This window comes from Schistocerca serialis, chromosome 3, assembly GCF_023864345.2.
Source record: "Schistocerca serialis cubense isolate TAMUIC-IGC-003099 chromosome 3, iqSchSeri2.2, whole genome shotgun sequence".
In the NCBI taxonomy this organism is placed as follows: Eukaryota; Metazoa; Arthropoda; class Insecta; order Orthoptera; family Acrididae; genus Schistocerca; species Schistocerca serialis.
This window is the reverse complement of record NC_064640.1, coordinates 102,785,693-102,797,964: the sequence shown is the minus strand read 5'-3', so window position 1 is coordinate 102,797,964 and position 12,272 is coordinate 102,785,693. Positions and strand designations below refer to the sequence as shown.

At 37.4% G+C, this 12,272-nt stretch overlaps 1 protein-coding gene across 2 annotated transcripts in view; it reads left to right on the top strand.

Moving 5' to 3' along the window:
* Positions 1-12,272, top strand: part of LOC126469772 (kinesin-like protein KIF3B) — a 136,733-nt gene that overhangs the window by 54,150 nt on the left and 70,311 nt on the right. For both annotated transcript variants that reach the window (XM_050097002.1, XM_050097003.1), the window contains 2 exons: positions 6,152-6,314; positions 10,256-10,388. In XM_050097002.1, the coding sequence (XP_049952959.1) occupies positions 6,152-6,314; positions 10,256-10,388 (296 nt within the window). The remainder of the gene's footprint in view (positions 1-6,151; positions 6,315-10,255; positions 10,389-12,272) is intronic.

The window sequence follows — 12,272 nt, the reverse complement described above, 5'->3', positions numbered from 1 at the left end:
ATAAAAATCCAGAAGTTGCATCAAGATCTACTGTTTGATATGATTTGGATAAGGTTTGCAAATGAGTTTTGTATGATGCATATTGGACACACATTTCCCAGGACCAATGTGCACATATGTCTCATTCCAAAACATTTGCACAATGCCCACCTCTACTTGGTTACAGGGTGATGCTGGGTGTTTTGCTTACCTTTGCTACATACTTGTACGGTATCATGGCACTGATGGGTAATTCATTGACCTAGTGACTTCAGTACTGCTAGACAATTCTTGTTTGATGTCTTGTAGTACACATCCATCCAGTGTCATAAATTGTGGCAACATGAAGTAGTTTTAGCAGTCATTGTCAATTTTATGAACATTTCTGAATCAGTATGAGCAATTCATCTGCTCGTAAAATTCACTTTTCTACCTCATTCATCAGAGTTTTGGTGGTGATTTACCTTTTCATTTTGTATAATGTAATATTATTCACTGAATTTCAATAACCTACACATTAATTGACTGCAAAGAGTTTTTAAATATTTAGTAGCCAAGAAGTAGTAGCATGATCGGTAATCACTGTGCTTTTTCTGCTGTTACCACATTAATAACGAAGTTTTATATTCTGGTTGCCATAGAAAAGATATTCCCTTTGTTAACAATTTTGTAACAGTTTTGGTTGCAGTTGTGTTATCTTTAACAAAATAAAGTAATAATTAGACATGTTCCACACCCATGAGAATCATCTAATTTTTGGGTCTATGGAACGAAAACTGAATTTAATCAATTAATCTTAAAAAAATATTGCAACTCCTAAATATTTTTAGAAGTAGGAAAGTGTTCCAAGGCACTTTTTTAGTTGAGGGACTGGATTTACTCCTCCAAACGTAATAATGTGAGCAAGATACATGATGTAGGACTCAGCAAATCTGCATTTATCCAATTCTAAACTTTTGCTTGATGTTCTGAATACACTCCAGTAAACAAACTACGCTAGTGTGTTCAGTTAACATTAATGAATAATTAACTGTGTCATCTGAATATGCCAAACACATGCACAGAGAGAGAGAGAGAGAGAGAGAGAGAGAGAGAGAGAGAGAGAGAGAGAGAGACTTGACATAATCACAATTTGCACTTACGGGAATTGTGAGTTAAAAAAAAAGTAGAAAGCCTGGAATTAATTAAAGGTAAGTGTGGCTTGTGTTATATCTCCATTTAATTTCTTCTTCTTCTTTCTTTTTTTTGTCAGAATTTATGATAAAAGAACACTAAAATATGATGATGTTTATAGTGTTGTGATTGCATAGTGGGTAAATGATTTACCGTGTAGGTTTTACTGGTTACACATGTAAAGTTTAATCTTTTACATTGTGAAAAATTTGTAAATTTCTAGGGCTGCGATCAGGCTCACATGTTCAGATATTTTCAGTAAATATTTGATATTTCTGGATTCTTTTCCTAGATACTAAGAAATAGTACCACCACTAGTTGTTATGAACAGCTTTATTTGCAGCTACATGTTTCGATTTTCCAACATTCATGTTATAGCACTTCACTTCTTTTTGAAAGGTACAGTGCGTAATGCATAAGATATCAATATGATAATAGTGAAAGTAACTCTTGTCTTTCACCTTTCCATGGCATGGAGATAGCTTGAAACTGAGGAGGAACATAGGCTACTTAAAAAGAATCAGTAGGTATAGGTGATAATAGTTGATAACTGTGAATCAGGGCAGCAAAAAGTTTGTTGACAATACACTTTTTTATGATACACTATGCAAGCAATAAGAGCTACATCAGATTGGAAAGCACAAAACTGTAGATCCCAAAAAGATCTGCACAAAACTCCACGAGAGCATATCTTTCATGGTTCACCCATAATCATAATTTCTACCTTTTGATTGCACCTCGCACAGTGAATCCGAAAGACATTACAAAATGATCATGGATTAACCATAAAAGATAAATGTACATTCTCGCAGAATTTTTTTGTAGGTATTTCTGAGATCTATATTGTAGTATGTCATTGCATTATGTACCACATATTGATTAGGCAGTATTTTGCTGCCAGCAAACTTCTTACTGTGTATGACAGATGACCTGGAAATGGCTGAACAAACTTTCATTAAACATATGACAAGACAATTCTGATTAAACTAGCCTTCAAATAAATGAAAAAAATCTGAATTGGAATTGATGCATTCCTGTCTGAGCTTTGAAGCCGTAGACATACTATAACACCTATGTTCGTATGTTGTGCCAAATATGATGTTAATGTACAATAAGTATTACCTTCTGGGAGGAATTTTGAAATGTTTGACCATGAGTTAACTTAATGAACAGAGGGCATTGAACATGAATTTCGTGACTATGACAATCAATAGAAAGCTGAAAGACTTTACCTTAGGAAATAATGAAAGAAGTGAAAGTGTTTTATGAATGAAATAATGAACAGTCACCAGCCTAATTAGGCATAATAATTTGGAACATTAATCTCAAAGAATTTAAATATAATTTAGTGAAAGGGGGTTTCATTCTTTCTCTCTTGGTAAAGTGCAATGAACACACACAAATACCAGCCGAACTGACCCTTGGTAAATAGTAGTTATCATTTGCATAAATTGGGAATAACAGAAAGATAATTAGCACTTTACTCCTATTGATAATAATCACCAGCTCAACCATTAACCAATTCAGCACCAAAGGGTTATCAAAGACCTCATGAGACTAAATGAAGTATTACAAGAGTCCTGGTTTAACTAACACACACACCACAAATGCAGATAGATAACACTGTACAAACACATTTTTTTTTTTTTTTACGCTCTCTCATTTATGGAAATACCTCAGATTTCTTTAGCAAAACAATCTTTAGTTTAACTTTCTCATAATAGAAAAGAATATAGTGGGGGCCCATAAACAGTCACTTCCCTTATAAGCAAACTATGCACACATTCCTTAAACAATTTGCATCACACTAATACTGATTTCTAACCCCACTTGAAATTATTTATCTTTCAATGCTTTGTAGCAATTTACACTAACAATATTCTTAATTAACTTCAGAAATAAGTTCAAGGTAAAGTTAAGTTTCAAGTAGGTTCAAAATTGTGTGACTCTTTCATTACTTGTGAAGCAAGTTATTTTAACTAACAACATTTATGCCCTTTAGCACTAAAACTTTGGCACATTCAAAGTAGAAACAATTAAAAGCAAAATAAAGTTTTCTATAAGTTCCAAATTAAGTGCCTCTCTCTTTACCTGTGAAATAAGTAATTTAACTAGCAACATTTATATGCTTTAACACTGAAACTTAGGCACATTCAAATAGAAACAAGTTAGTGCTTCTTCATAAACAAGATACTCTGTCTTTAGCATGTTTACGATAGGACCCTGCTTGGTTTCATGAACAGGACAGTTTCAAAGTTCAAACACAAATTTCTTATCATTGAAATTATTATTGAAAAACACTCACATCAATATACTGGTCCATACTGTGATACATATCTGAACTCCTGCAGTTGGTGGAGCAGTGGCACAATAGTGGTGGCAAGCAGGTGGCGGCTAAGTGGTCCCATGCTCTTGAAGTTGTATGCTCTTTATAAATTCTTCTTGGCCACGTATTTCCTTCATTTCAGAACCATTCCATGGTAACGAGCACCATACGACAGCCAAAGTCACATCTGAGGCAATTTCAACATCAATTGCCTCCCAAATGCCTCACTTGGCACCCGCGTTGTTAACAGTACAACGTCTAGCCAGGGACTGCGTAATGTGCTCTCTCTCTCTCTCTCTCTCTCTCTCTCTCTCTCTCTCTCGCTGCCACCCAGATTGACGACCAGATCCACCTTTTCCCACGTGCAAAGCCCCTTCTGTAGCTGAGGGGGTTCCCTACACCTTTTCCTTCCTTACAATACAACTTCCCTAAGTAGGAACCAGTTTTCTACATAGAATTTATCTTTTATAAACAGACATATTTTATAAAGTTTCATTATTTTTAAACATTATTAAGTTTTTGCAACACACACATCACAAACTTCCACTTCCCTCTGACAATTCAAAGATCTTAATCAGTAAAGAACAACTACTTCGTAGTTACATACACATAATTACATTGTATAAACTACTTACAATCGATACCGGTGTTATAATACAAATACATTAAACTTTGACTGCGCGTGATGGGGCAGCGGAAGAGAAGGTGCATATCATGAGCTGTGCTGCTCTGGTACTCACTCATCATAAGAATACTACTGATACACAAATGAAGCCAGTGGTAAAAGCTAATTGAACATATAAATAGACAAACAATATTAATAATCAATGGAGAACTTTCAGAAACGCTTATAGGTGGCTCTCTGTTTACGTAGCAATGTACAGCTATGCTTTGAACAGACCCAATTTTCAGACATAGTCTGTAGAAGAGTATTAAAGTCTGTCGGTGTTAATACCTTTTCTTGATCATTTGTTAAATGAAATGTCATTAAGACTCCCTACAACTGAGTTAAAAAATCTGACATCTACAAAAATTGCTTTCGCAATTCTTTAGTGATAAAGATATAGAGCATATTTTGCAAAATGCTGAACCATACAATGATGATCTCCCATGTTTTGTAGCTGTGAAGAGAGAGATGCAAATTTTTCAACAAATGGACGAAAATATGAAAAAGTTTCCATTAGAGTCCAATAAAAGAGCAATGACACTGCCATATATTAGTCTTGTGTTAGTTATTGTGCACATTTCCTACAACAACCTGTACTGCAGAGGAATCTTTCTCAACCTTACACCATCTGAAGACATATTTTCGCAGCTGGATGAAGGAAGATCGTTTAAATGGATTGTCACTGATGCATATCCATCAAGGTATTGCATCTATGATGAATGCTGAGGAAGTTTTGGATATCTTACGTAGGAAACAGAAGAGGAAAGTTTCATAGTATCATATATAATAATGACTGTAATAAAATTATATTACTTATATGTGTACCATATGCAGTAATGACTGTAATAAAATTAATTTGTAATGTGTAATGTATAGTACCTGGTCCGAGCTGCCAGAGATGGCCTTCGTGTGTGTGAACTGTGCTTGCTTGTGTGAACAAATGTGTGTTTCCTTTCTGATGGAGGCTGTGACTGAAAGCTAATTTGTAAGTGTCTTTTAGTTGTGCCTGTCTGCAGCTTAATGTGTCATCTTTATGGTAAGTAGCAGTCTAGCTTTTCCTTACATTGTTGACAATATATATACAGGATGATTCAGCTGTCCCTACCTACAGATTTTCTGCAACACCTTCAGATACTATGCGTAAGATTTTCGTATTCTCTCACTTGCTGTGTGCAAAACTATTTGTCCTGCTGAAACAATGAACAGGGCCTTTATGTAGGAAAGTTAATGTGGTTAACTTTTGTACTGGGATACGCTTTCTTTAGAGACCATAGTTTTTGAGTTACTCAAGAAAAATGCATTTGAAGATCGCTTTTGCATATTTTTCTTGAATAATTTGAAAACTATGGCCTCTAGTGAAAATATATCCCGATACAAAATTTAACTACATTACCTTTCCTACAAAAAGGTCATGTTCATTTTTTCCTGTAGGACTAATAGTTCGCGCATAGAGAGAGAGAGAGAGAGAGAGAGAGAGAGAGAGTGTATGAAAATCTTGCACATGGTATTTGGAAGCACTGCACTGGTTGCATAAAACCAAGAATGGGGCATCTGAATCACTTATATATATATATATATATATATATATATATATATATATATATATATATATATATATATATAGTGAATGTGTGTGTGTGTGTGTGTGTGTGTGTGTGTGTGTGTGTGTGTGTGTGTGTGTTCATTTTAAAATTAAACTGACAAAGCATAAAAGGACCTGTTTACCCTCCTAATCCTAGTGCCCCCCCCCCCCCCTGCACCGAAAAACTCTGTATCCACCTTGTGTATATATGTGGCATAAGTGTGATTTTTTTTTTTATACATAGGCAAGTTTTTCCTAGCCTTAAGAAAATCTTTGTCTTACTGGTCAGAAATCTACTTATATTCTGTCTGAAATACCTGCTTCTTTTGCTCAGTCCATATTCTTCAGTCTAATTTTTGCAACTCTAAAAGTGCAGTGGTTCAGTTCTTATCCATGGGAATGATAGAGATTCTGTCTGTTGCAGTACTACTAATATGAATGAAAGAAGTTCCCGATCACATGCCATTTTCATGATTACGGTAGAGATGGGTCCAACTGTTGATAGCTGTCAGAAGATGGTCAAAGTTGGAAAATTGAATCTGGTAGATCTTGCAGGAAGTGAGAAACAGTGTAAAACTGGAACAAAGGTAAAATCTCTTTCTCTGTATTTTTCAAACACACATTTTGAATATTTCATATAACATTGTTACAATACACTGCAGTAGTACTCCATCATTCATTGTATCTTTTAGCTTAGACAACATTCCAGCACTATTTCACCACTTAATATTACAGTGGGTTTGTTGGAGGATGATACACTTTGAAGAGATTCAGATTAATGTAAGAGCTACTATGTAGTTGGAATGTGTGTTCTGATACATCAGGCATAATTGTTTACTGAATCTCCTACCGCAGATAAAAATGCTGATTGATTTCCCAGGCTGTTTGGGAATGACTCGTGTCTGCTAGGAATGAGCATAATAAATTGAACTTTGCATTTTCTATAAGTGTTTATTAACAATTCCAGCATCTGAAACCATTTAGAGCCATATTTTTACTCCAATTGCTGAAATTTCATGAGAATTGATGTAAATCTTATATTTTCTCATTCAGAAAAAAGGTCCACAAAGTTATAGTCAACACCTTTGTAATGGGCATAAACCCCTGATTTATGGGTTTTTATCTTGAATGAGAGAATGAACCAGGTGCTTGTGATGCACTTACGACAGTATACTGCATTTTAGTTGCTTGTAATTTATTTCCCGATAGGAGGGTGAATCTACAATTACCTCAGTTTTAGATTATTGGAAGAGAGTAGCACAGCTATAAAAAATTTTTGAAGTAAAAGGTCAATACAGTGTCTGACAAAAGAAAGTGGAGCAACCAGAAGTGGAAGAGAAAGCAAAATGAAATTTCACAAGTTGAAAGGGTATGTGATATTATTTTAATGGTTACAAATTGAGTCAAATTTCCAAAGAATTTGGCAGTACAAGGCCATTTGTCAGTATTACATTGCATCCCTTCTGGCCTAGATGCATGCACAGATTTGGTTGGAAAGGGTGTCATGAAGCCATTGCATCCTCTCCTGAGACAAACTGGCATAGAACTGTCTAACATATCCTTGATATTCTGGATACTAGCACTGGAACAGAGTTAACATCCGTGCTAGTTACACATTTGTTCTATCGGGGACTGATCTAGTATCTTCTTGGCCACATAAGTACTTTTTCATTATACAGATGGTTTGTAGAGACACATGCCATGTGCGGATGAGCATTATCCTGTTGTAAAAATGGCACTGCAATATTGTTGTGAGAGAGATAACACATGAGGATGCAGGATGTCTGTATACCACTAGCAGCTGTGACATGAAGTCATACACAATGGCTCCCTACAAATGGTACCAGGAGTGACATTACTGTGGCCCCCCAAACACTGGAAGAGTGGGACCTCTCTTCAGGTCGGTGCCACACTCACCGACAATGGTCATTTGGGATAGTGCAAACCAATTATTCATTGTTGAACACAATGCGACGTGATTAATCAGTAGCCCCTGCTTCCCCACCACAGCACCACTCCAAGTACAGCGGTTTGTGCTGTGGTGTTAATGGCAGCCTATGCATAGGATGGTAATTCCCTGTCACGGCTTCTGCTAGTCTCCGAACAATGATGTGGAATGATGGAATAATGCAGGGAGTCTCTATTATTTGTTCTCAGATGCCAAGTGCAGATTTGAACGAGTTGCGATGTGTTTGGTGCACAATATGGTGATCCTCCCATGTGGTGATCAGATATGTTTGACTGGAGTCTTGACAATGAGTATGCATGCCCTGACATTCCCATGCAGTCCGACATCAGACCAGTGTCACATCTGAAAGCCCCACAAATCTGGATATTGCACAATTTAACCAGCCAGTCAAATGGAGATCCAAAATGAGGCCCCTTTCAATCTCTGTCAGGTGCTGATAACTGTCTCTCACACAAGTGTGCAACACCTCCATGTGCTCCACAGGCTCATTGTCTGATACTTTTCATTCACCTTATTTACCATACCAGGCCTGATGATAACAACACTAAACATGAACAACAGTAATGCACTAGGGGGGGGGGGGGGGGGGGGGGATTGGCAGCAATCTACTTGGCACAAAGAATTGTGACTAATGATTGACATGCATGCCAAGGGTGTGTGTGTGTGTGTGTGTGTGTGTGTGTGTGTGTGTGTGTGTGTGTGTTTTTAAGAAGTTAAATTTACATCCAACCATATCTTAGTACATCAGACAAAATAAAACGTGTTACCAATACTTAAGAGAAAATAAAACACTTGTTAACTTTCTCTCCTGTAGAACTCTACCTACTTATTTTAGATACATTGCCACTCACCGTAAAGATAACACATTGAGTTGTAGACAGGCACTACTAAAAGATTGTACCACATTAAGCTTTTGGCCAAAGCCTTCTTCAGAAAAGAAAAAAACAAATTCACACTATCACCCACGTATCATGCACACATGACGACCATCTCTGGCTGCTGCTGCCAGAATACAATACTCGCGTTGAACGAAAGCAACAATCCAGAGTGGGGGAAGGGGAAGGGATATCAGGGTACGGGTAGGGGGAAAGAAGAGCGCTGTCTGGTGGAGTGTGAAAGGATTAGATGGCAACAGGACAAGGCTAAAAGGTGCAGCATTGGGAAGCTGGGGGGAGGGAGGGGGGGAGCAGAAAAGGGAGAGGAGCAGAGGGAGGGAAAAGATTAGTGGGTGCATTGTTGGCCAGCAGCGCACAGTGAGGTGAGGGGACGTGAATTGCTAGAAAGTGATTGGACAGAAGGGGTGGAAACTGTTGGGTGGAGGGTGTGGGGACAGTAGGTTACTGGTGATTGAGGCAAGGACAATTAGGGGAGCGAAGGATGTGTCGTAAGGATAACTCCTATCTGCACAGTTCAGAAAAGCTAGTGGTGGAGGGGCACATCCAGATGTGAAGTAGCCATGGAAATCCAGCATGTTATGTTAAACTGAGCTTGATTTCAATGACTGCTTCACAACACAGGCCATTTGGATCCTTCCCTTCACCACCAGCTTTCCTGGACTGTGCAGATGGGAATTATCCTTATAACATATTCTGCACTTCTGAAATTATACTGGCCTCAATCTACGGTAGCATAGGGTCCCCACACCCTCCACTTAACAGTCCTCCCCCCCCCCCCCCCTCTCTCCTCCTATCACCTCCTCACTACTCACGTCCCCACTCTCATTGTGTACTGTCCTCTGCTGTTGCACCTGCCCGTCTTTCCTCTTTGCTGCTCTTATCCTTTTCTACTCTACTCCCTCCTCCCCCTCCCTCCCCCACAGCCTCCCAACACTGCTCTTGGCAGCTTTGTTCTACTGCCATCTAATAACTGCATGCTCTCCAGGCAGCACTTTTGTCCCCTTACCCATATCTTGCTATCCCTTCTCCTTCCCTTCCCCACTCCGGACAGCTGCTTTCATTCAACATGAGAGGTGCATCCTGGTCCCCGTGGCCAGATATAGCAGTCATGTTTGCCTGGTTTTGTGTGTGTGTGTGTTTTCTTTTATGAAGAAGGCTTTGGCCGAAAGCTCAATGTGTAACAGTCTATTCGTTGTGCCTGTCTGCAACTCGTGTCATCTTTACAGTGAGTAGTATATATCCTTCTCATAATGTTGTTGATATTCTGTCCTTTCCATTGTTTAATTATTTTAGATGTTAGAAAATTTGTGGTACTAATTTGTGCTTGAATGTCTAGCTGTTTAATAAATTAATGTATATGTCACTGTTCAGCAATGCTAAATGCAACACCTGTGTACATTATAGCAACTGCCATCACAAGAGATTGTATTTCAAACTCTTGTTAGTATTTCCAGCAAAGAAATAGTACCATTATTTTAGCCTAGGTTTGTGGTTACACCATTGAATGTTTCTGTAATTTGAATATGGGGAAGCAACTTTGAGCTCTTGTTTCTCACAAAGTATACAAACAAAAAAGAAATGCTCCTTTGATAATTACTTTGAACTAGTTGTAGGACACTATTCTATATAATGTCAGTATTTATTATTTAACTCTTTTTGACAGGGTGAAAGATTGAAAGAGGCTACAAAGATAAATTTGTCATTGTCTGCACTAGGCAATGTAATTTCTGCATTAGTGGATGGAAAGAATTCTCATATACCATACAGAGATTCTAAGCTTACAAGGTTGTTACAAGGTAATGTCAAATTTCTCTTCAATTCAAGCATTTTACTCCATGACTTTGATAATACTTAAGTGTGGCAGTCTGCAAGAAAACCAGTGTTGCGTCCTGAATTATTGGGAATTTGTCTGTAACCATTTTATAGAATTTTTTATGTACTTGGGACAGAGTAACAAAGTGATTGACCATTAGCAGTTTGGAGAACAGCTACCACACCATAAACAAATCCAAGAATGATCATGTACATGCCTTCTACTCTGTTCACCATTGTCATATGTTGTTTAACACAGTTAGCTGGAGATGACAGTTGTGGTTGGTAACATAACTGTTCTGGGAAATTTTATTTGTGTGTGTGGAGTTTTAACTTTGTGAAATAGAATCTCAGAAGAAACAAAGTGTGCAGAGAAGTGATAAGATCCTGTCAAGCAATCTCACTACTATACATAAGCCCACACATCTATTACTGCTGCAGTGATAATAAGCAGGTGGGAAACAGTGAACCAAGGACACAACCAACTTCCATGCCCAGCTTTCAGTCTCTTTGTTGCTCTGGTCAAAGTATAGTTAATTTTTTTGAGATGTGTAGGAGTTACTGCAATCAAATAACATTGAAAAGAACCTTGACTGTACTTCATATAATAAAACAATTTATGTTACCACTGTTTTGATGAGAGATTGAAGATTCTCAGAAAGTGAAATATAACATTTTTGAATTAAAAAAAGTCTTGGTTGCAATTTATTCTTTTATTAAAAGTGGTTTACCTTCATGGGGCATCTTCAGATTATCTCTAGGGCTAACAAAATAATCAAAAGTTAGGGTACAGTCCTAGTACACACGATTCTAAACGTGAATAAGAAATTGTTACTAACCTTAAAATTTTCCTTTTAGAACATTTTAAAAACCATAAAATGGATCTGTGTTAGATTGAAGCACATGTCAAACCAAATAAACCCGCAAAGAAATCCTAGTCAAAAACAACTAATACATAATGTAATGTGATCAAATTGGATGAAACATTCCTTAATCAAGTCGCACCCGCAGGTCAGAATGGTGCAGTGGTAGGACCAAACTAACAAGGAAGTATACACATGGAATACACAGGAACGCTACTGCAACTTAGTGGCAATAGCGTCAAGTGGGCATATAGACGAGAAATGGTGTGAGGCTTGCATACAATGACGGCAGAGAACAAACATAGGTGTACTCAGGGCAGCTAATGACAGTCAGTGTATTTAATGCATACAAAAAATCTAAAAGTTGTTTGATGACTATAATGAAATTTTTAGGATACAATTAATCAAAACAAAATTGCACATAAAAGGAAACTTGTAAGTTACTCCAAATAAATAAAATAGTGACACCAGCCATAACTAAATAAAATGGTAATAAGATAACCATCAAAGATGGGCTTCTTCCCAATAACTGGGGATAAAACAAATTCTTAAATCAAGGACTACCCACTCAATTTGAAAAATATACCATCTAAGAATTGATTAATTGTAACCTTTTGATTTCATTACAGTGATTCAACCATTTTTAGATGTTTTTCGTGAGCATTAAATATGCTGACTGTCATATAACTGCTTTGAGCACCACCTGTATGTGTACACTGCAGTCACGGTATGCAAGCCTCGGTCCACTAATTGCCTGTGTGCCCACTTGACACTCCTGCCAGGAAGTCGCAATGGCACCTCTGTGTATTCTGTTTAAATGTGTGTCCTCCTTCATGAGTGTAATCCTACCATTGCACCATTCTGGCCTGCCAGTACCACTTTTTTTAAGATATGTTTTGTTCAGTTTGAGTATTTATTTAACATTCGGTCCCACTGTTGAACAATATCACATTAGTTGTTTTTGTCTAGGCCTCTGCCAGTTTATCTGGCTTGAAACTTGCTTCA